Genomic DNA, 26,760 nt, shown 5'->3' with positions numbered 1-26,760 from the left:
AAGAGTTTAAAAAGCTTTTAATGGACTGTAAGACACTAGTAAAAGAAAAATCTTGTAGGAAAGATGCACTGTAGTCATTTATTGATTGCTTTCCAGGAAATTCAGAATTTTTCTAATAGGAGCAAATTCATTTGCAGTGAAGACTCTGCTTTGTTGCCTCCAACACCTCAGAGGCTGCTCCCTCCTTCCCCCCTCGCCCAGCCCGGGAGTTACAAGTAGCTGTAGGGTCAGACAGGAAACCGAGGGTACAGAGCACAGGGACAGCACTTGGCTCCAAGGGTCAGTAAGAGAAGCAGCACGGATTAGCACGGGGCACGATCCAGGACAGACACCGCGAGGGAGGGAGAGGCTGGGCAGCGGGGGCTGCGGCCAGCCCGCCCTTCTACAGCTTGATCTGCTTGGGAAACGGGACATTCAACTGTCGGCATCCCAGGGCCTGCAGCAGCCACATCTTACCTGCGTGAGGACAGTGACAACCCCCGGGATGGGTGTGGGAGGGGAGGGGACGGGAGCATTTCTTTAGTGGCACTTGCCATTCAGTACCGTCCATTGCCAGCAATGGCAGCTCCCAGCGCCAGTCCCAAAACCAGTGTGCAAAAATGCCAGAGGCAAAGGTATTTGCCAGAGGTTTCAGTGCTGGGGGAACTTCAGTTTTTATGCAAACCCCTTTCCCAAAACCTGGTGCTTTCTGGTTGTGATTCTCAGGTTCAGGGGCCTCAGCTCTGTGTCAACAGCTGTTGTTGCAAATGATACCAGGTCTCTATTTCTGGATTTTCCTCCCCTCTCCCCTGCTCTTGAATAGGGTTGTGGTTCCCTCCTCACTCCCCTCAGCTCAGCCCTCGTTTGCTGCATTCCCACCTCACCGAGGCACCGGGGGTTCCGCTGCAATGGAAGTTTGTGCGCTTTTTTAAAGATCAAGCCCTCACTCTTTGGATACAGTATCCCAGGTTACTCAGCTGCAAGCAGAGGCAGAGGTGGAACAGTGAATATAATATATATATATCTATATATATATATATCTATATATATATCTATCTATATCTTTACCTTGAAAATTAGAATGTGAATGTTACAAAACCCCACTGAATTGCCAAACTGCCAACCAAACATAGAAAAAAATGGTTAAAGGGATCCCATGGCTATATCCTGATGTAGAAAATGCTGTACATCCCCCACTTGCACATGTCACAGGCTTCAGTCATCTCAGTGACACAAATACATGGCTGTTCTCAGCCCAAGCTTGAATAGTGACTGGGGGAAATCAATCTTTTGGCTTGGAATCCACGTTTTACAAGAACGCGGAGCAGTGATGGGGCTGGTTCTTTACTGGTTTAGCAAAGCAGTGTCCTTAGTCAACATAAAAATGACCTGAGAAATGTTACATTCCTCCAGACAGTTCATTTGGAATTCATATGTACAAAGTAGAAACAACGGCTGCGCACACACACGACACGGACACGCACACGGCAGGAGGGCCCCGCGCCAGGACGGGTCTGCGCTGCCTCCGGCCGCTTCCCCTCGCCTGGCAGACACAAGCTTGGGCAGACAGATTACATTGCTCAGATTAGTTCTTTGCATTGTGTATTAATTGTACCAGTGCAATAACATTGTCAAAAAGGAGGAGCTGCTCCGAGGGCAGCTAAGGCCCTGGGCCAGATTCAGAAAAGGGCGGTTTAAACTTTTTTTTTTTTTTTAAAGCGAGGTACACGTTAAGCAGAGCTCTGTGTTAAGGGGATGGCAGCAGAAGGCGTGCTCGGCTCAGCCTCTTTCTCCTCCACAGCTTTGTCCTCTGCTTCCAGCTGTTCCCCACTTTTCATGCTTTCCTGGAGCTGCTGGCGTCGCTGCACCTCAGCTTTAAGGTTCTCCAAGTCTTTTTGGCTGAAGGGGAAAGCAGGAAGGGGAGCAGACATTAGACTGCTGTGGGAATGGTGAAGCACCACGACAAGGTCGTGTTCAGTGGGGGAACACTGCTTGCACCTCCCTCCTGCACAGCTCAGCCACGCCTGAGCACAGCCAGCCTGGGTTTGAACAAAGAGGCAGCAGGACCTGCTCAGGGCAAAGGGCTCATCTCACTGATGGCCAGGCAGCCTCCAGCTGCTGACGCTGCATTTTTACCACCAATGATTATTTGCAGCCTTAGAACAACAGTCTTGGCTCAGGTCATCTATTTCCACCATCACCCCAATCAAACTTTCAACCAGAAGTATAAAAGACAGTTCATAATAATAACAATAATAAAAATAAAACTATATAAGAGTCCTGCTGCTTGCAGTGGTCTTGATGATGCTAATCAAGGCCTGAATTGGGATCTTGGCTAAAACAAACAAATCCTGGGGAGCTGGTTTCTGCTCTCTTGTGAACTAAGACTTGATTTCTAAAGGCATAACCCAGAAGAATCACTGTACCTTAGTGGAATGAAGAGAATTCCATTGATAATGTTCAGCTGCTCCAGGACACTGGCCATACTGGGAGCTGTGAACTACATCACAAGGGAAAAGAAGTTTTAGGAACCTAGAGAGGACTCTGAACTGCTAAGCACATCCCTTCACCGATCGTTTACATTATCTACCTCTGTATGTGTAAGCTGGAAAGCACCACCTAGAGCTTCCCACCAGTGCCTGCAGGGAGCTCCTGCTGAACCCTGCAGGACTTCTGTTAAACACATCACTGTGCCAGTTCCAAAATGTGTTGGGTTTTCTACCCTCCTTTAAGTACTTTAACAAGACTAAGCCCTTTAGTGCTGTTTTTATGGTTTGAGCCTCTTCACTGGCCACAGTTCCCAGGACTTTTGATTCAAGGTCCTTGTTGTCCCTTCATTGCCAAGAATTCAGGTCTGTTGCTAGTTCTCCACAGGGAGAACACCCTGTCCCACTCTGTCCTCCCTGCAGCTGGAACCTTCTTTCCCAATCTGCTGGGGTGCAGCCTGGCAGGGAGAGCACCCATGGCTCAGGCCGGGTGCTCTGCCAGGTGTGGAGGCAGGCAGCAGCAGCTGGGCTTGGTCCAGGAGGGCCAGTCACTGCTGCTCCATGTAAGGTAAACCTGACAGCCCCTCTGCACTCCCTGCCCAGCCTCCCCAACCACAACATCCCTGGAAGGAGAACAAAGCATCTGGTAAAAGATGACAGCATTCTTGAGGATGAGGAAACTGAAGTATTTCTGGGTTGAGCAACCTGCTGCCTGGCAGTGAGTCAGCAGCAGGGCAGGGTTGTGAGCAGGTGTGCCAGGCTCTCACCCCAGGAGCTGTCCCTGCACCCCTCTGTTTCCCCAGGCACCCTGCAACGCTGTGCTCCATCCACACAGGTGGCACCACGCCGTGTCTGAGCCACTGCCCTGGCAAGGGCTTCTGCCTGGCAAGGACAACTGCTGCCTGCTCCTGCCAGCCCGTGTCCCTCGGGAGCAGCTGGACACAGCTGGATGTGGCTCGGGTTACCTTCAGTGGCATGATGTTGGCGTTGGAGCCGTTCTTGTAGATCTCGTTCATCGTGCGCTGCAGAGCGACCGCCTGCTGCGTCAGGTACTTCAAGTACTCGGAGCTCTCTTTGGTCTTCTCGTGGTGTTCACCGAGCTGATGGGAAACAGGAAACAAGAGAAGGTTCAACATCACAACTGGGAGCAGGACCCAGCCCAGGGAACACACCCGGGTGCTGCCAGCTCAGCACCCCTACAGGAGCTCAGCAAAATGGATTTTACCTGCCCTGGCGTTCAAAAACCAGTAAAACAGTTCACATTTTCATCAAGTGGGAGCATATTTGCTGGGTGAGCAGCATTCCCTGCACTGGGCTCCTCTTCCAGGAGCAGCATGCCAGCATCCCCCCCACCTGGACCAGTATTCCAGCATTCCACACTGGGCTGTGCCCCCAGCCAGCTCAGCTGAGTCACCCCGTGCAGACGTGCTCAGACAGCCCGGGCTGGGGCAGGAGTTTCACTGAGCAGCAGCCAGGCTGAGAGCTCACTACCAAACCAGTTTGCAGCTGGTATTTAAAGACTAGTGGCACAAAACATGGGAAAAAGAGACCAGTTTTTCCAAGCCCCACCAGAACTCGGGGCCATGCCACGACAGAAGTGCTCGTCCAGCCATGGGCAGAGCACGGACACATTTGCAGGAAGCTGAGCAAAGACTCCTGGCACAGCAGTGGGCAGTCAGTGCACAGGGCAGCAATTCTGCCCTGGCCCTGCAAGGACTCCCTGGCATCTGCTCAGGGCTGTTTGCAGCAAAGGCCTCCCCAAGGCCCAGGCTGGGCACTGGTTTGCAGCAGAACTGCTCAAACAGCTCGCGAGTGCAGCGGGGCCCTCGTCACCTGGTTCTTGTAGATGGTGTAGCCTTCCTTCTCGTGCTGCAGGGCCGAGCGGAACTCTGCCTTGCTCTCGTACACTCGGGCAACCAGGTGGTGGCTGAGGGAGGGAAAAGGGCTGAGTCACTTCTCTGAAGAAGAAACATTTCTGTGCTGCAGCCAGCGTGACTGTGCCATCAGTGTCTGGGCTGAAAGTCTTATCAGGAGTGTCAAAGGAGACTGAATGCAGCACCCTGGGAGTTACTTCTTCCCAGCCCAGCTGAGGATTCAAATACTACATTAATTAGGTTGGATTTTAGCTGCAATGCTGAGAAGGGACCTACACAGGTAAAGACTGAGCTGGGCATCTTTTGTCCTGCACCTAGGAAAGCTGGAGGCCACAACAGCGAACTGAAGGGAGAGGCACATCCACAGGAATACCTTGAGGCTGGCTTTATTAACTGGAGGGGAAGGCTGCAGCCCCCAGCCCTCAGGCACAGCCAGGCCTGAGTCCTCTGGACTCCTGCCAGCTGGGAGAGCTGACTTGGCTTGGACTGTTGGCCTTGGTGCTTCTGGAATGAAAAAGAAATTGCTGGGTTTGGCAGTGTTTCTCTGTGGGAGGAGATGGCTCTCTCCAAGCATCCCAGTGCCACTGAGGGACAGCTGAAGACTCTCTGGAGCCTGCACGTTCATCAGCCACTGGAAAACAAGGCAGGCTCTTGCAGGTGTTTAATCAGGTTGATTTGCAGCCTGATGGAGAACAGATGGCTGCAATGTGGCAGCAAGAACTGGGAGCCATGCCTGGCTGACAGAAGCAGTTCTGCACTGAAGGACAGAGGGCATCCAGCACTGCAGCAGTGGGCACTGGGGGCAGATCCTACAGGTGTCACCAGTCTCAGCTCCCTTGGGAACACACAGAAGCCACTCGGGGTTTTTATTCAAGTACAGAGTTTTATGGCAAAAGACAAAAGCACATTAAATGATTCTCAAAGATCCCTCCCTGAGGGCTGGATTAATTAAACATGAGCATTTGACATACTGTCCCTGTCTCCCAGTGTAATTCCCTTACAGGCTCTCCAACCTTTACTTCCCACATACATTTTCCTATTGAGAGTCCACAGGGACCAGGCTTATCTTGACAGATTTTTTGAGCAAGCAGCATCACAGCAGATCCCCCATTAACCTTAAGAACAATGGATCTCCATTTTTGAAATAACAAACTGCATACTGCAGCACGACCTTGGCTCTAGGACAAGAGTGAATATGCAGTTCTCAAGCCCAGACCCTCCCATGTGAGTGCTCGGTGACTGTGCTTGCTCTGACAGCAGGGACCCAGCCCAGCACCCCACCCTGCCTCACCTCAGAGCAACCTTCAGAGACTTGGAGCCGTGGTACTTGGAGCTGATGGCCAGGGCGTTCTCCAGGAACCGCAGGGACAGGTCATACTCCATGACCCCATGGAGCACCAGGCCAATGTTGTTCTGTACAGAGAAGCCAAGCAGGCATTGGGAAGGACACACTGACACTACAGTTCCTGCTCTCTGAACAGTGGGACCCACAGGTGTGTCACTGCCAGAAGGGCTGCAGCCCTGGCCAGTCCCTGCAGCAGTGACAAGTGACAGGGACCATCACTGCCCATGGCCCAAACAACCCAGGCACAAGGGAGGTAACAAACCCTCCAGTTCATGCCAGTGCAACAAGAACATAATAAACAAAGGAGTTTTCCTAAGGATTGCAGGTGCTCAAAATCATCTGCAGTATCCCAGTGCAGAGCCCAGCACAGAGGCTGACCCTCCCAGCTAAAGGGTCAAACTCTTTTTCCTTTATCTGGTGGCACCAACCAGCAACAACCCAGGGAGGAAAAGCACTGCCTAAACGTTTGTTTTAAACAGCCATCATGTGGGCATCTTAAAGGCCAAGAGGTTTCTCAGAGATTAGGAACCTGAAGACTCTTAAACAAGCTACTTACATCTAAGAGTGCCATTTCTGGGTGATCCTCCCCAAATACCAAGAGCATGAGGTAGCGTGCACGGTACAGCAGGTTCAGTGCTGTCGAGAGCTGGCTGTTGGCAAAGCAGTACAGAGCCAGGTGCATCTAGGACAAGAGAAGGGACCCAGCATTAATGTAAAGGGAACTGATCTCTCCTCTCCTGAGCTGCACATGAATAAGCAGTTTTCCTCACTGGCTGAAGGACTTCAGTCACTTTGGAAAGCCCAGTCTGCTGGCTGATGCAGTCCCACTGAGGTGTCCCTGAGGACACAGCACTGAGGAAGCTGTGTTTTATTTCAGTTTCTCTTAACACCCCTTGCAGAGTATTTCCAACCTGACTTGCATATGTATGTCATATTCTGACTGTGTTTTGGGGGGATTCTTTCCTCTTTTTGTTTTAGATGTAAGCCCAGGGCCACAGCTGGGAGAATTAATATATCTACATAAAGATGCAGCAGACAAACACTAGCAACCTAGGTTAAGCAGGACAAATAGTGAGCATGCAGGACACACTCAGCTTTTCACTTTGCAGGATCATAAAAGATGATGAAGTGGAGAATGCTGAAAAGAAAGCTGCAGAAGAGAGGAAAATGCAACTGTTTTCCAGCTGCAGACAGGAACCAAGGCTCTCAGACTGCAGCCAGACCCTGAGGTGCTGCTGCTCCCCATACTCACGTATTCCTGGATGGTGTTGGGGTGTTCAATGCCCAGGACCCTCTCGCTCATTAGCACCGCTTTCTGCTGATTGCTTAAGGCCTGCACAGAACAGAACAGAACGCAGGGCAAGTCACACCTCGCTGTGAGCTTCAGCAAGCATGGGGAAGGAGTGAGAGCACTGAGGAGATCCCCTCGGAGCCCCTGCTCACCTCTGAGTAATCTCCCATGATATAGTTGAGCCGAGCTAGCAGCCTCAGGCAGGCACAGATTTCTACATGCATAGCACCATACACATTGTTGAACAGGTTTAAGGCTTCATTGATGAGCTCACAGCCCTCCTTCAAGAAACCTGAAAAGAAGGTAAATCCATATATATACATATAAATATATATAAAATAACCTCTAACACTGCTGGAGACAGGAAGTGAGACCAACAGTGGGATCCACAGACACAGGTCACTGCCCTGGGGGAAGGATATCACTGCCCTGACCCATCCTTGCTCACTGCTGGTGGCTCTACAGTAGGAGTGTTCCAGAAGGTCTGGGACACCAGGATTCTCTACCAAAGCAGGGCTGGCAGTGGTGTCCTGCTGGCCAAGCCCCACATACCCAGCTCTTCCCATTATCAGTGATCATCCTGAGAGGCAGAGGCACACGGGGTCTGTACCTTGCTGAACTTTTGCTTGCCCGCTCTGGAAGAAGTGGAAAGCATCGGAGGCTTTGGGGTTTACATGCTTCACTACAGGGAAGATGTTAAGAATATCCTCTTCTGTGAAAGTGGGCTTGTGCCTGTTGTCGAAGTTGTACTCCTTCAGCAGGATCTGGAGGGACCAAAAAGAGTGGAGAGCACAGTTACCACTTCCATAGGCACCTGGCAAGAAAAAGGGCAAAATCCTGAATGTGGCATCACAGTCAAAACACCTCCTGTACCATGACCTGGGACAGAACTCTCCAAGGTCAGATGTGGGTGTGCACCACCACTGCACGTGGCAAAATGGCACCACGGTGACAACACTGAGCCCATGACAGGAGAGCTCAGCCAGCTGTGTCCCACAGCCCACAGAGGAGCAAGAAGGCAGTGCAGTTGTACTGAGGCTAGCTGTTCTTCCAAGGGCCATGCCAGCCAGTTTACCCTAAGAGGGAACTGGGTTAGAAATCTGTTTCTCAGAGCTGGGACCTGCATTCCAACTTGAACGCCACAGAGACCTCTTGGGGCTCGTGCTGTGCCTGCAAAACTCATTGCACTTACTCTTCATGTTGCTCAATACAGAATGATGGCAAGGGAGGGAGGATGTGGATCTTACCTGGACTCCAGTTTTGAGGGAGATTTCACGGAGCAGGGTGATTTTCTGTAGATTATACACTTCAGCTGCTTGGTCAGCATTCTCACTGCAGAAAGTGCACACAAGCTTCAGCTCTCAGGGGAGTTTCTGCCCAAGGCCATTGCTCTGTTGTGGGTACCTGAGGCACAGCCAGGTCTAACCCAAACCAAGGACTAACAGGATTAGTCTCAAAGCCCACTGCAGCATTTGGGCTGAGTGCCTTCAGCTCCTGGTGAGGCACGAGGGGATGATCACTGTCCAGCTGCCAGAAGCTGGTTTATCCCACTAGCCATGGCTTTTTCTTGGGCTACTTCACTGGTGCTTCCAGTTTAGCACTCACAATGTGCCCCTTCTTTATTCCCCATCTCTGCTCACGTACAGGAGCAGCTGTCCTTTCTCTGGAACAGAAGCTCCTTTCAGCCTAAATCACTGTTGATACAGACAAGTATCCTCTGACTATCTGCTGCTTCTCACCTTCTGATCCCTTCTGTACCCTTAGGAAAGGTTTCCCTCCCTCCTCTGCTTTTCATGGCTGCCTTTGCACCATAGGTTTCATCTGATTCAAAATCTCACTTCCCCCTCGCTACTCTTTGCCAAATTTCTTTCCATTAAACATCTGTGTAAGTCCCTCAAGGGTACACATTTTATTCAAACAGAAAACAAATAAAAAAGGGAGGTCCTGTTAAAGAACAAGAGCTACAGAAGTTTGGTGAACCCAGGGACAAGCCAGGGTCACCTGCTCCACTTACCATTCAAGACTGAAATCAAAATAGTTCTTTGCTTCTGAACAAATATTCTTCCATAGCTCCTGAGGGGTCATGCTTGCCCACGCAGTGTTATCAGCATTGCCAAGGTTCCTGTTTTTCCTTTTCTTATTCTTCTTCTTGGAGACCAGCTCATCAGCTGGAAGATGGGCAATGGGATTTGGGAAGGAGCTCAGAAAACAATTGAGGAAGTGGCTGATGGCAGCGGATAAACCTGACAGCTCCACACCCTAGAGTGAGACAGCAGAGTCAGTGAGGAGAGACACTGCCACCCCAGAGCCCCGAGCCCCACACACACCCAGGCCTGCACACAGGGGCACTTCCACGAGAGGGACAGGGAGGCACTGTGTACAGTGGCACCAGCACAGACAGAGTGACATCAGCCTAGGGCTAAGTGTATGCCTACACACAGAAACGTAGTGTGGGCATATCCATTTCGGGCTGCTACCTGGGACAGAGAAAGCAGAGAGTGCAGAGAAGGTTTTGGCACTGGAGCCAGTCCAAGGTGTATTGCTAGGCTGTGTGTGGACATGTACAAGGAGATGCAGTGTTGAGCCAATTAAAACGGCTTCTTAGAAGGGCAAAGGCAACACTGTTTAAGAGGAAAAAGTATTACAAAGAAAACAAGCTGTGATTTCACTTTTAAAAGCCTCCAACGTAATGAGTGAGGATCTGGGGAGGAAAAGCATGAATGATTGCTCTCCGGGAAAGCTTTCTTCAAGTGGGAACTTGTTTTCCCTTACATTCAGGCCTGCACCTATTCCAGTGCTAATGAGCTTGTACTGCTCGTTGCCATGCAACCCCCAGGAACTGCCTAATGAGAGGAGAACCCCAAACAGCTCTGTTTGTGGAAAAAAGCCATTAGGGAGGACACATGAGGCAAGAGGTCAGGCTGCAGGTCATACCTGGAGGTACGTCTTGAAGATGTGTTTGGCTGACCGAGTGATCAGTTCACTGATTCCAATTTTCTACCCAAAGGAATAAAGAACAGACTGAGTGCATTGGCAAGAATATGGAAAAATACACTGGGCTTTTGAAATGGTCTTTTAGCAAGATCTGCAGAAGATGCACCACTCTCCCTGCAGCACAGAACTGCAGAAGCATTTGACAGCCCTCCTGGAGCCAGCGAGGAGCCCCTGGCACCTGTGTGCCCACAAGCCACACAGCCACACCTGGGTGCAGCTCAGCACAGCTCCAGCAGTGCTTCAGGGGCTGCCACAGCCCAGCCCCTGCCTGCTCCTGGGCAGCCACACTCACAACACTTCAGAGTTTGATCCAAAGCCCCGATGTGGCTCAGAGGCTTAAAAAATGCACGGGTGAAAACCCAGCTGTGTTACTCACTATTACATCTGGGAATCCCTGAAGCAATTCTCTACCCCAAAAGATACTCACAGTTCCTAACATTATGAAATCCATTAAGGATTTGGGAAAAAAAACCTCCCCAGCCACCACTTACAGGTCCTCCTCCCTCTTCTTGAAGCTGTTTATTTTTACACAGAGAGAACAACTGGGAATCTCCTCGGGACAAATGATGCCAGAGAGGTTTGAACTGTCTGATGTGAAGCTGATGCTTACAAAGATGTGATCCAGCTGTGCGTGGCCGGGGGTCTTGGTGATGAAGTTGATCACCTTGCCCAGGTAGCGCATGTTGATGCCCCTCTGGTGCATGGCCTCAGCCAAGGTGGCCCCGTCCATGGGGAGCACCGTGTGATCCAGGCAGTCCTTGACCTGCAGGGCACGCACACGCTTTGGTTACTGAGGACAAACATGAAGGAAAGAACTTCCATTTAAAAAAAATATTAAAAACCCCCACACCGGGAGGCAGGACAGGCATTCCCCAGTGCCACTGCAGACACCTCGTCACCTGGGGCTGAGGGCTGCCCTGAAAGCAGGCACTGACCCCAGACCAGACTCTTCTGGTGGGTAACAGCTGCTGTAACACCAGGGACCACAGTGTGGTTACCTGTGTGGTGACACCAGTGTGGGCCAGGTCCTTGCCACTGGGGCAGTTTCACTCCTCTGTCTCTGCAGGGAAGGAGCAGCACTACATTCCCTCAGAGGCAAAACAACTCCTACCTGGGCAATAGTAGGCTGACCCTTCTTCAAGGGCCTGACAGTCACTAACTAATTGCCATTTCCAATTAAAAGAGTACGTGGAGCTGTGCACACATGGCTGATAAGCACAAATGGCACTTGCATGTTAAGTTGTGCTGCAGCGCTGATAAACAGCGTTTAATCCACGTCATGGAGTAACACCAGCTCCTCTCTGATATGCACAGGACTACCTGCTACAGCAGCTGGTCTGCAACCTGCTCCCACACAGCCTGTGCAGTGTTTTGGGGTTACATATTGGAGTATCAACTACCTTGTAATCAACAATCACCGAGCCCTTTTCTGACTCACTCACCTCCTTTTTTGTTTCAAGACTGAATAGCTGGTTCTGAAGGCTGTGCTGACTACAGAATTAGTGGATTTAGAGCTCAGAAGAAACTCTCCAACACGGAAAACCCTCTTGTAACACAAGACCAACAGCTCCTGGACCTCTTGAGTAGAGCTCATGAGTTCTCCCCTGCCAGTTGCAGTGCCTGCTCTGACAGCTGCATCAGCCATCAATTCAGCAAGCATCCAGGAAGGGAGAAACTGGGATTTCTTATGTGGCCAGGGGCATGGGTAACATGGGTAAGACTTACAGAAGGAGTTTTTAATGACTGCTATTAGTCAAAACAATTTCCCAGTTCACTTCAAATTATTAGTCACTGACTGAGTCACAGCCAGGGTCAGCTAAAACAATAAGCTGTGAAGGATGCCCAGGGCTAGGGAGGATGGCTTATGTGGTCTCTATTGTCCTAAACTCTTAGCAATAGCTTTAATTACCAGTGCCAAAAAAATTTTGTTGGATTAAGGTGAGAAAATTGTGCCATGATGTAAGATGGGAAAAGGAAAACCCCTCGTGCCTTGCACGCAATGCTCAGGCTGCTCCCTGTGGTCCCCACCAGTGCCAGAGCCTGCAGCTGCTCAGGGAAAGCTGCTGTCCCCGAGGTCACTGCTTGCTCAGAGCAGCTAGGCTCTGAGGGCAGCATCACTACTGGCTCTGGGTTCCTTACCAAGCCTGGGATCTGGCAGGATAGCAGGAATGCAGCAGCATCCTTGAGCAGCTGCTTCTGGTCCTGCACCTCCTCTTTGCTCGACTCGGGGAAGCGAACACCTGGGAGAGGAGAGAAAAAACATCAGCCACAGCAACTCACAGAAACGTAACTGTCTCCCTGGAATGCTGGATGCTTCAAAAACTTGTCTCAAACTATAAATGTTTTGATGGGAAGAGCTTTGGCTGCTGTGTTCAGGCAGTGGCTGGGCTGCTCAGACTCAGTGGTTTGGCCACTCTCCTGCAATGTGCCTGCACACTGCCCCAGTACTGACCCCAAGAAGCACTCTGGGAGCTTCTCTATTTCCCAATTAAAAATACAGCTCCAGTATGGAAATTCATGTGTGATGCCTGTGCCTTATGTGTGCATGTGAAAGGGCACTGTGACTGCTCACCGAAATGTTACTAAAACAAACCCAGCCCATCACTGAGGTCCCAACATCAGTCAAGTTACACAAGTGTTATTTTTTGTGTAAACTACTACGTGAAGATCAGATCTGATTTTTTTTCCTCCCTCGGCTTCTTTTCACGTGGTCTCACAGCTGGGATGCTGGAGAATCACAGGAGGATTGTTGGCAGCAACCCACAGCCCTCCCCGGGGGTGGGAGATGCTCCCCGCCTGCCCCTGGCAGCTCCAGCTGCTGATTCCTCTGCAATCATTGCTGCTTCCTCCCTTCTGCATCTCTGTGCACCCTGCCCAGCCAAACAAAACCAGCAACAGCACAGTGCTGGTGTGCAGCTGGCTGGACACAGCCACCCTCTGAAGGGCTGGTCCCAGCTCTGGGCACACGTACCTGGTGAGAAAATGTCTGGGTTAAAGCGAATGTCGAATGATGTGTCACTAATGGAGCCTACAGCCTTGCAAGCGTTCCGAATCACTTCTCTGCTTTTGGGATCCACTGCAGCAGGAACAAAAACAGAATACAAGTGAACGTGCAGTTCAGCAAATGACAGACCTAGCTACTAAATTAAGTTTTGTTACTAAAAACAGCAATGATGGCACATTCTGAAGAAATCCATTACAAAAACAATCAATTGTAAAGGAGAAAGGCTGCAAAGGGCACATAAGATGACCCAAAACCCCCACGGATGTCCCCACCTCCAAGCACATGCACTCAGAAAACCAAGCCTGGGGTTCCCAAAGATGCCCACGCACTGCTGGCCTCCTGCCTGGCCCCAGCCCTCCCCTGCACTCCACAGGCCAGCCTGGCCAGGCTCTTGCTCCCAGGAAAGAGTTGAGGGGCTGGTGGCCCTGCTGGGTTCAGACACCTCAGTCATCCTGCCCCCAGGGGCGAGTAATTAATGAGTAATTAATGTGAGCAGCTCAAACAAAGAGGCCAGGCCACGCTGACAGGCAGCCAGTGCTTGTGCTGTTTAAGCACCATCCATCACGCCGAGCACGCCCAGCCTGGCACGCTCCCAGCAGTGCCAGCCCAGCAGGGCGCTGGTGCTGAGGCTGCAGTACCTGCGCCGTCGTCGGACGCGATGGTCTCCGCGAGCTCCTTCACCTGCTCCAGCCCAGTCACGCTCTCGTCGATTTTGCCATCCTCTGACTCGGGCCTCTCGCCGTCTGCGGCGCCGTTCTCCGCACAGGCACCGTTTTCCAGCGCAGCTGAGCTCTCCTGCTTGTTGGCTTTCTGCTGCATCAGCTGCAGCGCAGCCAGCTTCATGAATAAGAGATACCTGCAGCAAAGGGAGAGGGCAGTTCAGCACAGCAGAACCCCGAGCACGTGCCCCACTCCTGAGCTCCCCTGCCTCCCAGCACCAAGCGACCCAAACATCCCACCACAAACACGCCTACAGCGCTGCCCACTGGATTTCTTCCAGCTATAGAAACAAACGTGAAACTTTCAAGACTTTGGGAAAGCCTTAAAAAGAAGCATAAATCCTTCCTGTTCCCTAGCCATCAAGTGGAAAGGACACCTGCAGGGAAAGAAGAACTTCTAAATGTTTGGACAGGAATCAACAATAATAGACCTGGACACTAAAACACAAACCATCTCTTTCCCCGGCTCCCTGTCCAAATCCCTACTGTTCTCACCTCTTGTTAACTCAGTTCCTATAGCTGCATTTGCACAGCCAAGCAATGGGGCAATCAGCTGCTCACTTCTGGGAGCTCTGCTGGGATGTTCCCAGGGCAGTGCAGCAAGGTCCTGACCTGAACCATGACCAGCTGCAGGCAGAGGAAGGGGGGAGCTCTGCTCACCTGTGTTCTACAAAGGCATCAACAAGCTCTTGACGGAGACAGCAAAGCTTGTGTCTGTGCTGCTTGGGGAACCCCATTTTCTTACATTCCTCTGGCATCTCCTCCCCTTCAACAGGCAGGAAGTTTAGATCTGGAGGAAAAGTGCGTAGCAGGTCCAGGATGTAGTGACGCCCATCATTGCCAATAATGCCTTTGCACTCTACTGAGGAGCACAGCTCCACCTCCTCATTCTTGTCGTTGAGAACTTTGTGCTTCTGGATCTTCAGCGGCCTGCTGGTCTTCTCCAGCAGCTCCAGGTACTTGGCGTGTGACACAACTGTCTTGCCAAAGTCTATTGACCCATAGATGACACTCTGTTCCTGCTCCCGCTCCAAGATGCCAGGAATGATAGACTGAGCTGTCACCCTGTAACCTCTGTAGTCCACCACGACAGTCCCCAGCGTGTACAGCCCTTCCACATCCACAGCGTTGTAGGTCCGCACACCGTTCAGGTCATTGGTAGGAGCCACGTAAGCAGCAACGTCTCCACCAAAGTCCTTGTAGTGGTCACGGACGTCAAAGCCCAGGCTGAAGAAAATGTTGTTCCAGATGAACATCTGCATCTTGGTCTCCTCGCTGGGGTTGATGGCCATGACATTGCCATCAATGACAGCCATAGCACCTCGTGTTGCTGCTGCAGTGAAGTCACTGTGAACCTGGAGGCACATGGAGAGAAAGCAGGGTCAGGATCTCCCCAAGCTTGCAAAGCTCCCTGCAAATTTTTCCTTTGCTCCTCTCCTCCCAACAGCCTTTCAGCAGGCAGGCAGGTTGCTGGCTTTTAGTGCTGTGAGACTGGCTAGTGGCCTCAATACAAGTCCCAGGAGGCAGAACACAGGCAGCAAAGAAGGGGCTGTGTGAGGAGCTGCCTGCATATCCCAAAATTACCTTGAAAATGGCTCGTTCTCTCAGCAGCCTCTCAGGCAGGTTCTTGCGTGGCAGCTCCCGTGTGGTCTGCAGCTCCTCATTCCAGTCTCTGGTCTGAAAGAGGGAGGGAAAGCCTTGTGGGATGCAGTGCATTGTGTGGGAAGGGGCTGGCAAGGCAGTATTCCTGCTTCACAAGGCATTTTGGCAGAGAAGGGAGGAGAAGGGGCAAGAGTTCAGGCTGCTGTGGGGCTCAGAGGAAGTGACTTAGCAGCAGGAATGAACACACCTCGAGAGTGGACTTTATTCAACAGCAGTTTGGGACAGATCTTGCATCAGCCCAGCCAGGGCAGGGGCACTGAAGGGGCAGCACGGTGCAGGTGTCATTAGCCAGTGCTGTGGTCACACTGCAGGCACGTGCTGCCCATGGCTGGCCACTGCTGCCCTGCACCACGCTGTGCTAGAAAGCTGCAGCTGAAGCATTTGGAGCAGTCTGCTCAGAGACACAAGAGCCATTCCAGGCCTGACTGCCACGAGGGAGTGGTCTGCCTCCTGTGCAGTGGCACTCTTCAGAGCAGGGACATGGAATTTATAAACACCCGAGCAGAAGCTGCTCCTCTCAGTCACTTCTGCAGCCTGAGCAGCACAGCCCCTGTAGCCAAGGGCCCTGTGAAGAACAAGGACTCCTGCAAGTTTTCCTTTGATGACCAAAACCCTCCCATAAATAACAGAGATTACTTTTTGGAAGCTGTTCCTGGTACAGCTGTCAGCAAAATGCTTGCCAGTGTCATCAGGCAAGCAGGAGCAGTACCTGTCCAGGGATGTGCTCCTCGTAGCCCAGTCGGGACGTGTAGGCGTCCTCTGCCCGGACACAGTCCATGGCGTGCTCTGCTTGCGGAGCCGTCCAGCTGTACACTTGGAAAGGAGTGGCTATCCTCTCAAAGGGGTGTCTCTGAACCCTAGTTTGGGAGAAACAATTGCACATTTGTAAGGAAGAATCCTTTCTATTCCAAGAGCATTTTCCCTGTGCCTTCGCGCCGGTCCCTACAGGTCACGATGTGACCCCAAGCGCTGCTGAAGGTCTCTCGTGTGATGTCTGCTCTCAGCAGGGGCTGGGGGCTCACCTGTAGCTACTTCTGGCCTGAGAAGCAACACAGTACAGCAATTTTTAAATGGCCAGATAGTCACAGTGGTGGCTGGAGGCCACTGCATCTAGTGTCACCTTTGTCTCCATACCGAGGCAGGAGCAGAGCTCCCAAAAGCCACACAATGTGCCTATCAATCCACACCCTGCTGAGCCAAGGCAGCTCATCAAGTGACTCTGACTTCTGCACAGGACCCACTGTCCTGGAACAGAACAAATGGTCCCTGCAGCAAGGATGGCAGAATCAAACAAGGCCTTATTGTTGTGTTATTATTACAGGAGCTAGAGAAAATTACAGAATATTAACATGCACAGACATGCTTAAAATAACCAACCTCTCGCCACTGTAAGCCTACACAAAGCCCTCTTATGTTACTTTCACTGACATTTATGCTTCTCTTTTGTGGATCAGGGAGATCCTCAGGGTGCTGCCCTGTTGTTCAGTCAGGTGCTCTGGTCCTTGCAGCTTCCACTCACATGGCCCAGCCACCCACCACTACATGAGCTCAGAGAAGCAGGCACTGCAATCCCTGCTGCACCAGAGGCATCCAGCTCCCCAGAACCAGCTGAGCCTCCCAACTTCACACTGGGCTGCTCAAGGAACTAGAGAGGAAGAAGCACTGCTACCGTTTCTTCTGCAGAGCAGAGAAGTTTTTTTTGAAGGTAGGGCTGATCTGGTTAAGTAGTTCCACCAAGGAATGACTGAGAAAACTAGGGTTTGCAGGTTTGGGATTGAAGTTGTATGCAGTAGACCTGGAAGAGAAAAAAAAAGAAACAGTCAAAAGCCATTGCCATACCTGAGACTTTCCACACCCTAGGAAGGTGGAACATGACTGAGAGCTCTTCATACATGAACAGTACCAAAGGCTGCAATGTGCCCTTGCCTGTGGGAGAGAGACCATGGGGCAAAGAGGCAGATGGGCTGCAAGGACCCTACCCAGTCTCCCCCCATGAAACAGCCAGCAACCCTGTACCTGGGCCTGATGGTTTTTTAATTTAGACCTTTTTTCAGCCATCCCCAGGATCAAGAGAAGCTTCTATTTTTATACTGGGAAGGACTGATTGCACAGAATTCCCAAACACACCAAAGGTGCCTTTGCTTAACAGAGAAACCCCTCAGCACAGCTGCTCCAACAGGCATAGCCACAACAGCCTCTCACAGTCACCATTAAAAAAGCAAAAAAAGAAATTATTTGTAGTAAAATCTGCACCCAGCTCAGGGAGTTTTGACAGGCTATGCTTTTGCTTCAGGGCAAAATGAGATAGTTGCAATAGTCAGGAAGGAATTTCCTCCCAACTCAAAATGCTCTAAATAGCTGATGACATTATGGGATGTTTAAACTTTCCCTAAAGCACCAGGCATTTAGCCACTGTGGAGAAGTGGTACCAGGCACAGCTGAACAGCCCAATCCAGTATAGCAACTCCCACAAACCCATGTGAGCAGTGAATTAAAATAGGCTGTTTCTGCCACAGGGGAAAAAAAAAAAAAGCTGCAACTGTTTGTTTACGAGTTGTTTTCCAGTTGGCTGCTGCAGGGCAGGACAGGAAGGATCTCAGTTACTCACTGATTCAAGTAAAATCCCCGAGTGGAGGCAGTGACACTGACGTGCCGGTCCTCCACGGTGATGACGTACAGGTACATGAGGTCCCCGTGCATCTTGCGGTTACCGGGCGGGGGGTTCCAGCCGCTCATCGTCAACACCTTTAGGCACTGCAAAGGCTACAGCAGAACACAACACAAGCGACTCCTGTCAGCAGGAATTAATTTCCCTGAGTTAGAGTCACTCAGTGTACATGCCAGATCCCCTTTACCTGCTGCCCTTGCTCGATTCCAGAACCAGAGCTTACAAACGCGCCCGGTCTCCAGAGCACAGCTTCCTGAGCCCTCTGCAGTCCACTAGTTTGCCTTTCACACCATGAGACACGGGTGAAAGCAGACACCCTGGGCCTTTGGGCTGCACAGGGTATGGATTTCTTGCTGTACTCGTTTTCAAATGGCAGCTTCTAAACCAGAATCCGAGTGGGAGGGCATGGGAAAGCTAAGGGCAATCTGTAGTGACCTGCAGATCCTGTCTCCAGGACGTTGCAGAGGAATGCTGCTTTCCCTTCTCTGCCACCCATCCCAGCAAGCCCTTCCACACTCTGCAGATATCCAGACTCCATGTCCAGTGTTTTGAACACCAGCTCCTGGACTTTATTCTTTTGGCTAAGCAGTGCTATCCCAGTGCTTATTAAGCACCAAGCAGAACAAATCCCAAAGTCCACTCCAGCTCAGCTTTCAATCCCTGACCACCAGTTTGCTGTGAGGAATGTGCCAGCAGCTGTTTGACACAGGAGAACTCTACCTTCCAGTCTCTGTTCTGGGGCTGAAGGGCACACAGGGGCCTCTCTTTGCTACCTGGCAGGATATGTTCAGGAGGGGTGCAGTCAATTTGTTCCATTTCGGTACCTTTCTTCTTCCGTTTTCCACTGTCTAGAACAGACAAAGACATAAAGTCAGTTCTGAAAAGTGCAGCATTCCCTCCCCCAGTCATCATTCAAAGAGGGATGCAGAAGCACTCCAAGTATTCTCTGCGCTCCTAAATGACACAGGACAGCTGGTTGTTCCTGTGTGTTTAACTAAGCAAGGAGTCAGGGAATGAAACACTGACCACACCAGAGAAGTCTTTTTCACCGTACCTCCCAGGTCTCCTTCAGTGAAGACACTCAGGAAGGACAATGAGTTACAGTCCACACCATTGAAAGCATCTGATGGGTCAAGGCTCTTCAGAAGGTCCCGAATGTGGCGCACGTGTATCCTGGCTTCTCGCACTGTGTACGGCTCTGACGACCAAAAAGTGAGGAAAGAAACTGGAATTAGACAGTTGCTTACTCCTTTGGCACACGGGTCTCAAAATGGAACCACAGGAAAGAGCTGACAGGTGGCCAAAATCAGGAACCCCTCACTCGTTCCCTCCCAAGTCTGAAGGAACTTGCCTTCCACCACTTTGAGCAGCGAGCCCTCCTGCAGTCCTTCAATCGTCTTCAGCTCAGCAAAGTTGTCCAGGACGTTGCCATCCAGCTGCAGGGAGAAGCAGGTCCGATGGCAGGTATCCTCCCGGTCCATCAAAACTTGATGGATTTCTTGCACCATCTCTTGAGGAGAGACCTTAAGAAGGTAAGAACCCAGACAATTATGGTTTACCCCCCCACATGCTCTTGCCCCTCAGCTGCAATATCAAAAATCTCTCAGACCTCTCTCTCAGGCTTGGAATGGCAGACTCTACCTCCCTTCCCGGGAAGATCACTTCTGCTCCTGCTGGGAGGGCACTGTCTCCTCTGGCAGGGCCAGCCACCCGAGTTCCACCCCATGGGGCTTGGCACCCAGAGATGTAACAGCCAGGCACTGCACCAAGGACTTGGCATGGGACAGAGGTGACGAGGGCACTGAAGGAACAGAAGGTGGTGGGGGAAGTGGGGTTCTTCCCTTATCCATTCACACCACATTAGTGGTGAGACCTTGAATGCTGCACATGGAAAACAGCCCAGTTCCTCCTCCCCATGCCTGGTGTCTGTGCCAGTGCCACACCTCCACAGGGCAGGGGCTGCTCCCCCAGCTCCCTGCTCTGCTCCAGCACCACTGACACTGCTGGAAAGCCCAGAGCACTCGGGTAGTTTACATAAGCTGCTGTAAACAACACGGCCTGCTATTATTAGCCTATTAAAACTAACAGCCAGGGGGATTTAAAGGAGACAAAAAGCCAGTCTGAGACACAGCTATTTCCACAGGGGATGGGATTTTGCTGCACTCTCTGCCAGTCTAGAGAAGGTAAGAACTTCCCATTGCATTTAGATTCCAGATGCCTCTCCCCAAAATTAAGGGATACTTCATTCAGACAGTTTTCAGTGAAGTATCAAGCTAAATGGGACTATGAACCAGGCCCATCAGAGCCCATCCTGACCTGGCAGCATGTGACTGTCCACATGACATGAGGCAGAGCTCTCCATGCAGAGGGAAGTGGAGACTGCACTGTTCTCTTGGTCTTCAGGCTGGTGCTTGAGCTCCCTGAGCTCTGTTAGCACCTGTCACTGCACCAAACCCAGGCTGGCATGAAGCAGCATCATGTCATAACTGCTGAGCAAGCAAGGGATTTTCCCTTCCTCACTCAGGCCCAGAAATCACGTTTTCACAACACTTCTTTAGAACAGCCCAGAAGTGGGAAGGCCATTTTCCCTGTGCTCAGCTCCACAGCCAAACCCCTCTGTATGGACAAAGAGCTACACTGCAGTGAGGTCTCCTTCCTCTTGCTCCACACCTGGGATCCAGAATGAAACACCCTCCCTGTCCTTGCAATGCCTAGGCAGGCCTGGGCTAGGCAGCCTCTTGCTCACGTCTCTTCTTCCTTCATTTCTCTCAAGGCACTGGCCAGGCAGTCTGCTGCACCTCCATCCTTTGCTGCCTCCGTCCCCACTTAGTCCTGGTCAGAAGACAGACAGGTCAGGGAGCTGAGAGCAGCCTGAAGGTGCTGTCCAGACTGAGAGGGTTAACAGGGCCATTCCCAGGCACTGCCTCCTTCCCTGCCTGCCTGGCTGAAAGGACCTGGCTCAAATGCTCCCCACCACCTCTGTTCCCTTGCCCAGCAGGCGAGGGCAGGTACCTGCAGGGAAAAGGGCTCTATCCCTGGTGCACAGATCTTGACAGTAAATCCCGTGTCCTGTATGACGATGACCTCCTGGTCGTTCCCATCTTCTCCCGGGTCAGCCTCCTCATGGCCATTCTGCTTGGCATCCTTCTCGCCCTTGAGGCTGTCATGTGGGCCGCTGCCATTCATCAGTGCCACGCCAGACGGGTGCTCTGGGCAAGGAGAGAGGGGTTTAGACAAGGTCCTCTCCAACGGGCTGCACAGGCTGGCCTGGACACTGCAAAGCCCGAGCTAATCAGGGGCTAAAAGGCAGGTTTTTATTCTGCACTTGCTGTTTACTAGACAGAGGTGTGCCAGGCCCTTCCCTCCCTTTCCTCACAGCATAATTAGGGTGCTCTCGCTTGCCTGCGGTGTTAGCATCTTCCACAAACCATGTGCAGAGAGGGGAGGGAAGGAGAGCAGGAAGGATGGGTCAGTGTACACCACACCGAGCTGTCTTAAGAAGCCTCTTAATTAAAAAAAAAAAAGGGTGTGTGGTGCTTTGCAGCCTGGAGGCAGCTGTAACCTCTGCACCAACACGTTAAGGAGCAGAGGGAGAGGGAGGCCAGCGGCTGCCCGGCACCGCTGCGCTCACGTGGCAGCCCGGCTACTCCACAGGCACACAGCAGCTCCCACGGCCCTGCCCGCATTTGGCCACCCTCTGCATTTCCAAAATACTTTGCAGAGATCCCGTGGTGCCAGGGCGAGGCTTTGCCTAAGCACTTTTATTCTAAGAAAATGGTGACGACATTTTAAATGCTCGTTTAGACAGATGCGTCACAGGGCTGGGGAGCTCTCTGCACCCACCTCACAGCTCTGCAATGGTTTGTTTTCTTTGCCAATGAGCTGGATAGCGTCAGACAGCTGATAAGATCTAGGAAGCTGCCAGTCTCCTAGAGGAGCCTACATCCTCTGAGCCAGCCTGGGGACCACACTAAAGAGGACTAAGGGGCTGCCAGGAGAAGTTGGAAGAGTGGAAAGAGCTGATGATAGCAGCTCTGGGAGATGGCAGAGTACCCCTTGCCCACAGTGTGCCAGGCCAGTGCCCCACCCCACCCTCCCGGGGCAGTGGGTGCTGGAGAACAGCAGGCATCGTGTCCCTCAGGCTGTGCTCCCAGCAGGGCTGGCCCAGCACACTCAGCTGCAGCCCAAGGTCACAGGCAGCAGGGCCAGCTGGGTGCTCTCGGGCACCCACCTGCAGGCAGCACAGATGGAGCAGCTGGGGCTCTTTCCCAGGCAGCAGAAACAGCTTTCTGAAAGGCTGCACAGGGTCAGGACAGCTGCAAGCCAGGCCAAAGCCTCGAGGCTGCAGCCCTGCAGCCAGCTCCATATGGCAGGTGTCTCTCCCCATCCTCACCTCCCAGCAAGGCACCAGTCCCCACTCCAGGGGACATGGCAGCTCAGCCTCCCTCACCTCACAGACTGGTGCTGTGGCTTCAGGACCTACAGCTGTCACAGCCAGTTCTTCTCCATCAGCCCCAACTGCTCCTGCAGCCCAGAGAAGTCATCCAGCATCACAATAACCCAAAAAGGGATGGCAACACCATATCCCCTGCACACCACTGGAGCACAACATGAGGCTGCAGCAACAAGCCCTGCAAAAGCACCCCTGGAGGGTCACGTCCCTGCCCCAGATGACTGCCAACAGCAAACCCTCAGAGATGACTGTCAGGGCTGACATGGGACACGGCGAAAGGGCAAGAAACGCAACGAGAGCACGCCCGTTGCCAAAGGCAGCAGGTAGCAGAGCTACCTCACGCAGCCTTGGCTGCCTTCAGCAGCTCAGCAGCTGCTGCTCATGTTCCCTGTCACTGTGCATATGTCCCCAGCACTCGCTGCTCATTTCTTTGACAGATGAAGCCATGGGCAAGTCAGACGAGAGGCCTGGCTCTGGCTCCAGCAAGCTGCTGTCATGCTAGAAAGGAGGAAGAAAAGCTCCATGCAAGAGTGCCTCAAGAGATGTGGTTTCAGAAAAACCACACCATGCCCAAAGGGCTGGGGAGAGCCCCTCGTCACACCCTAGAGCACAGCCATACTCCTGGGCTGCCTGAACACGCGGGGATCTGGAGGGAGTGCAGGCACCGCGGGAATGCTGCACCTGGGGCTACCGGTGCTGCAGGCAGCACGACCTGCCAGGCTTGGCCCAGCCCCTGCCCACCCAGGCAGGGCAGGATCACTCAACTTCTGTTCCTGCTGTGGTAGCCAGAAAGGAGACAGAATTTGGCTGAAAGGAAGGCTGGCACTGCAACCCATGCACATGGAGAACAGCAAACACCTTCAGCAGCAAAGCCAAGTGAGACAGGAAATCTGGACACAGCAAGGGAAAGTTGCCAGCCAGGACCACACTTCTGCTTTTCACTGCTCAGTGGTGTAAGATCCCCAAACTACCTAGTGTTTCAGAAATCAGAATACTGCTCCTGGTCTGCAGAAATACAACACACTCACACCTTCCATCCCTCTTTTCCTTACTTGAGTGAAGGCAGGGCCGGCACAGCTCTGCAGTTTGTGACAAGAGACATGTAGAGGCAACACCTTCAAGTCTCCTTATGCTAGAGGATCTAGCTCCAGCCAGCACAGTCTTAAGTTTAGAAACAAAAGTTAAGTCTGGACTGAGAAAGATCCGCTGTGCAGCAGGTTAACCCTCGGATGTGAGGCAGGCAAGGCTTTCCAGAGGGGTTCTGTACAGAACGGGCACATTTCAAAGAAGCACGAACTGGCCTGGAGGCTGTGCTGACTCACCTGATGTGCTCCCCAGGGGCAGCAGAGCTGCACCCACCTGCCTTAAAGCGGTTCCTCCCTCCCGGTGCAGCGCCGGGCACAGGGAGGCACACCACGGGGCACTCGTGGATTTCAGCCTACTTGAGACAGCAGGAGGAGGCACAGCAACACCTCAGAGGCTCCTGCAGAGACCTCGCTCCCTTCCTTGCTCTGCTTCAAGCCCCAGAGAGGCAGCAGCTGTGTCTGGCTGCCGGCTCTCGGAAGGTGTCTGAGTCACAGGGAAGCGGTTCCGCCCGCTCCGGGGGCAAAGCCGGCCGCTCCTCTGCTCACCGCCCTGCTCCTGCTGCAGATGAGATCCCTGCCGGGTCACGTCGGCCTCGGCACACAGGCTGGCGATCCGATGGCTGTGACCTCTGGTCTCCCCTGCCACTCCTGGGGATGTGCCTGTGCCCCAGCAAGGACCCTCCTCCTGCACTCCAGCTGCAGCGCGTACCCGAGGTGCGGCGGAGGCTGCCGAGCTCCGGCCCGTGCTGGCTGGAGGTGCTCTCAGCATGAGAACACCACGAACACGACGTTCCCACTGCTGCCCCGAGCACAGCAGAGCGATCCCTGCACACAGAGCACAGCACAGCAGAGCAGAGCGTGGCCGGGCACCCCGCGCCCGCCTGCCTGCGCTCACCCCGGGCACAGAGGATCAGACACAGGATTAGGCTCCATCTCTGCGCCTGGACAAGGAGTTCACTCGCCAAGGTGACAGGGTCTACTTTAATCATGCTTCCTATCTACAGCCAGGTGTGGCAGTGGCACCTGGCAAACCCCTGCAAAGAGCCTGGCGTGAGGGAGGCACACCTGAACCCAAAACCTGCTGGCTGCACACAGCCATAGACAGCACTCTGGGAAGAGTTAGTTAATAACTGATTTACATTCAAACAAATCTTCTAAACCAAAGTCAGACACAAATCCTTTTCAACGATTATCGGATCCAAAAGTCAGTGACACTATGTTGCTGGGAGTTAGCCTGGTCTGCAGGGACTGCTCTGTCGCTGTGGAGTTTCCTTCCCTTTCCTTTAGTAACTGGAGAAATTCTTAGAGGGACAAAACTAAAAATTAAACCCCCTGCTTTACCAGCACCAACTTTTGGAATGCATTTGCTGTTATCAGTTCCAGTGCCATTTTGAGAGGCCAACTGGCTGGGGCCACTATCCCCACTGCACTGCAATAATGCACTGGGTGCATGGAGGAAGAGGAGGAACATCCCATCCTCAGCACAGCCGATGGAGCTGCTCCACCCCTGCAGCTCAGGCCTGTCCTCAACCTGCACACAGCTGAAGGAAGCCAAAGGCTCCCTGTGCTGGTCCCTCTCAGCTGCACACTTCCACCCAAGCTGCTGCAGGCTGGGCTGTGCACATCCACTCCCATCCCTTACAAGGACCATGTCTGCAGTCACAAACAAAAGAGGGATTTACCTTATGAATTGAGAATAAGACAAGCAAAACGCCCTTAAGTTTGCTTTGCTGACACAGACAGGTCCCTCTGTGGTACACACCCAGGTGGGATACCTCGCCACCTTCCTCCTTCACCTGTGAAGTTGAAACATCACCTCTGCACCCCTCCCCTCTCCTTTGTGCTGCCCCATCCCACAGGCACACACAGCCACCCAGCCCTGTGAGGGGCATACGGTGTGCTGGCTCCATGCAGCAGGACGGAGCACCTGGGAGAGGAAGCTTCTTTTTCTTCCTCTTCTTCTTCAGCTGCTGCTGCTTTGAGGGCAGAACCTGGGCCTGGGAATCAGCATCGCAGCATGACCTTGTGCCGGGGCAGGCAGCAGGCTCTGTCACAAAACCAGCACTCGTGTTCTGAGCCTTAGGTGACACCTCACCAGGGGGCACAGGCAGCACAACCGCACTTGGAGCTGGCAGGGTTTTCCCTGCACTTGATGGCAGAGCAGAGGACGGTGTGGCAGGGCTCCCTGGGGAGGGGGCAGGAGCTCTGCTCCCCGGCAGGCTGTCCGGAGGAGCTCTGCTCCCCGGCAGGCTGTCCGGAGGAGCTCTGCTCCCCGGCAGGCTGTCCGGAGGAGCTCTGCTCCCCGGCAGGCTGTCCGGAGCCGCTATGGCTGCGCGCAGGCCCTGGCCGGCGGAATGCGCGCTGCCGTCAGCTGCTGCCACGTGCTCCTCCCGGCGGCACCATCTGAGGGCTAAGCCGCTGTCCTCAAGTTTCACACAGCCCTGGCAGGCCTCAAGTGACTGAGCATGATCAACCAGCCCTGCCGGCCTGTCCCCAAGGTCGGCTGGAAGGACAGTCACTGCATGGGATGCCTCTGTCCGCTGGAGCAGGCCAACCGTGCCAACGCCAGCTCTCAAACCGCTCTTATCACAAACTGTCATCATTCCTTCTTTGTCCTTGGTCTCAGACAGATCTTGGATGTATTCAGTGCCCTTCTGCAGGCTTCCAGTCACTGCCTCACTGGGGATGATGTCTGGATACAGCCCAGCACACTGGGCAGCTTCTGGCATCTCTGCGACGACCGTGCAGCTTGTGGGAGACTTTGGCAAGAGGGGCGACCTCTCGTCGGGTGAGCCAGAGCTGCGTGGCTGGAAGAGGAGATCGGTGACTTGCCTGCAGCAGTTTGCAAAGAGGCTGTTTCCCATGGCTGGTCAGCTGTGTTCCACGCACACACTGGAGCCCCCGGCAGGCACGGTCCACGCGCAGCCCGCGCCCTCCGCTGCCCTCTCGCAGTCAGGTGCTGTCTCCAAAGAGAATTCCTTATCTTGAGAGGCCTGCGCGGCCCCAGCGTGGCGGGACACAGGGGGACCAGCAGCTGCCTCCGTGCAGGATCCCACGCCCCGTGTGCTCACCAGAACTGGATGCTGGGCTTGCAGCAGCTTCCCCAGGGCACGCCTTCGGCCCCGTCCCTGCTGCCTCCCAGCCGGCAGCTCCCGCAGCTGCGGCTCCTCTCTCCGCGCCGCAGCCCAGCCGGGCTCACA

The 26,760-nt window shown here is 53.0% G+C and overlaps 1 protein-coding gene across 1 annotated transcript; it reads right to left on the bottom strand.

Annotated features, from left to right (window-relative positions):
- On the bottom strand, positions 1–26,760 carry CLUH (clustered mitochondria homolog). Its single transcript, XM_041425417.1, has 26 exons — positions 25,488–26,760; positions 21,035–21,231; positions 19,374–19,545; positions 19,077–19,220; positions 18,743–18,870; positions 17,963–18,117; positions 17,024–17,149; positions 16,064–16,211; positions 15,277–15,369; positions 14,353–15,047; positions 13,612–13,829; positions 12,941–13,045; positions 12,109–12,209; positions 10,580–10,732; positions 9,910–9,972; positions 8,990–9,234; positions 8,223–8,307; positions 7,586–7,739; positions 7,128–7,267; positions 6,937–7,017; positions 6,241–6,366; positions 5,631–5,752; positions 4,299–4,392; positions 3,431–3,565; positions 2,406–2,479; positions 1–1,878 (listed from the first exon to the last, which is right to left on the bottom strand). The coding sequence occupies exons 1-26, from the start codon at positions 26,422–26,424 to the stop codon at positions 1,710–1,712; spliced, it is 4,860 nt and encodes a 1,619-aa protein (XP_041281351.1). The 5' UTR covers positions 26,425–26,760; the 3' UTR covers positions 1–1,709.

Source organism: Onychostruthus taczanowskii, unplaced genomic scaffold, assembly GCF_017590055.1.
Source record: "Onychostruthus taczanowskii isolate IOZ18803 unplaced genomic scaffold, ASM1759005v1 scaffold89, whole genome shotgun sequence".
NCBI lineage: Eukaryota > Metazoa > Chordata > Aves > Passeriformes > Passeridae > Onychostruthus > Onychostruthus taczanowskii.
This window is presented reverse-complemented; position numbering and strand designations above follow the sequence as displayed.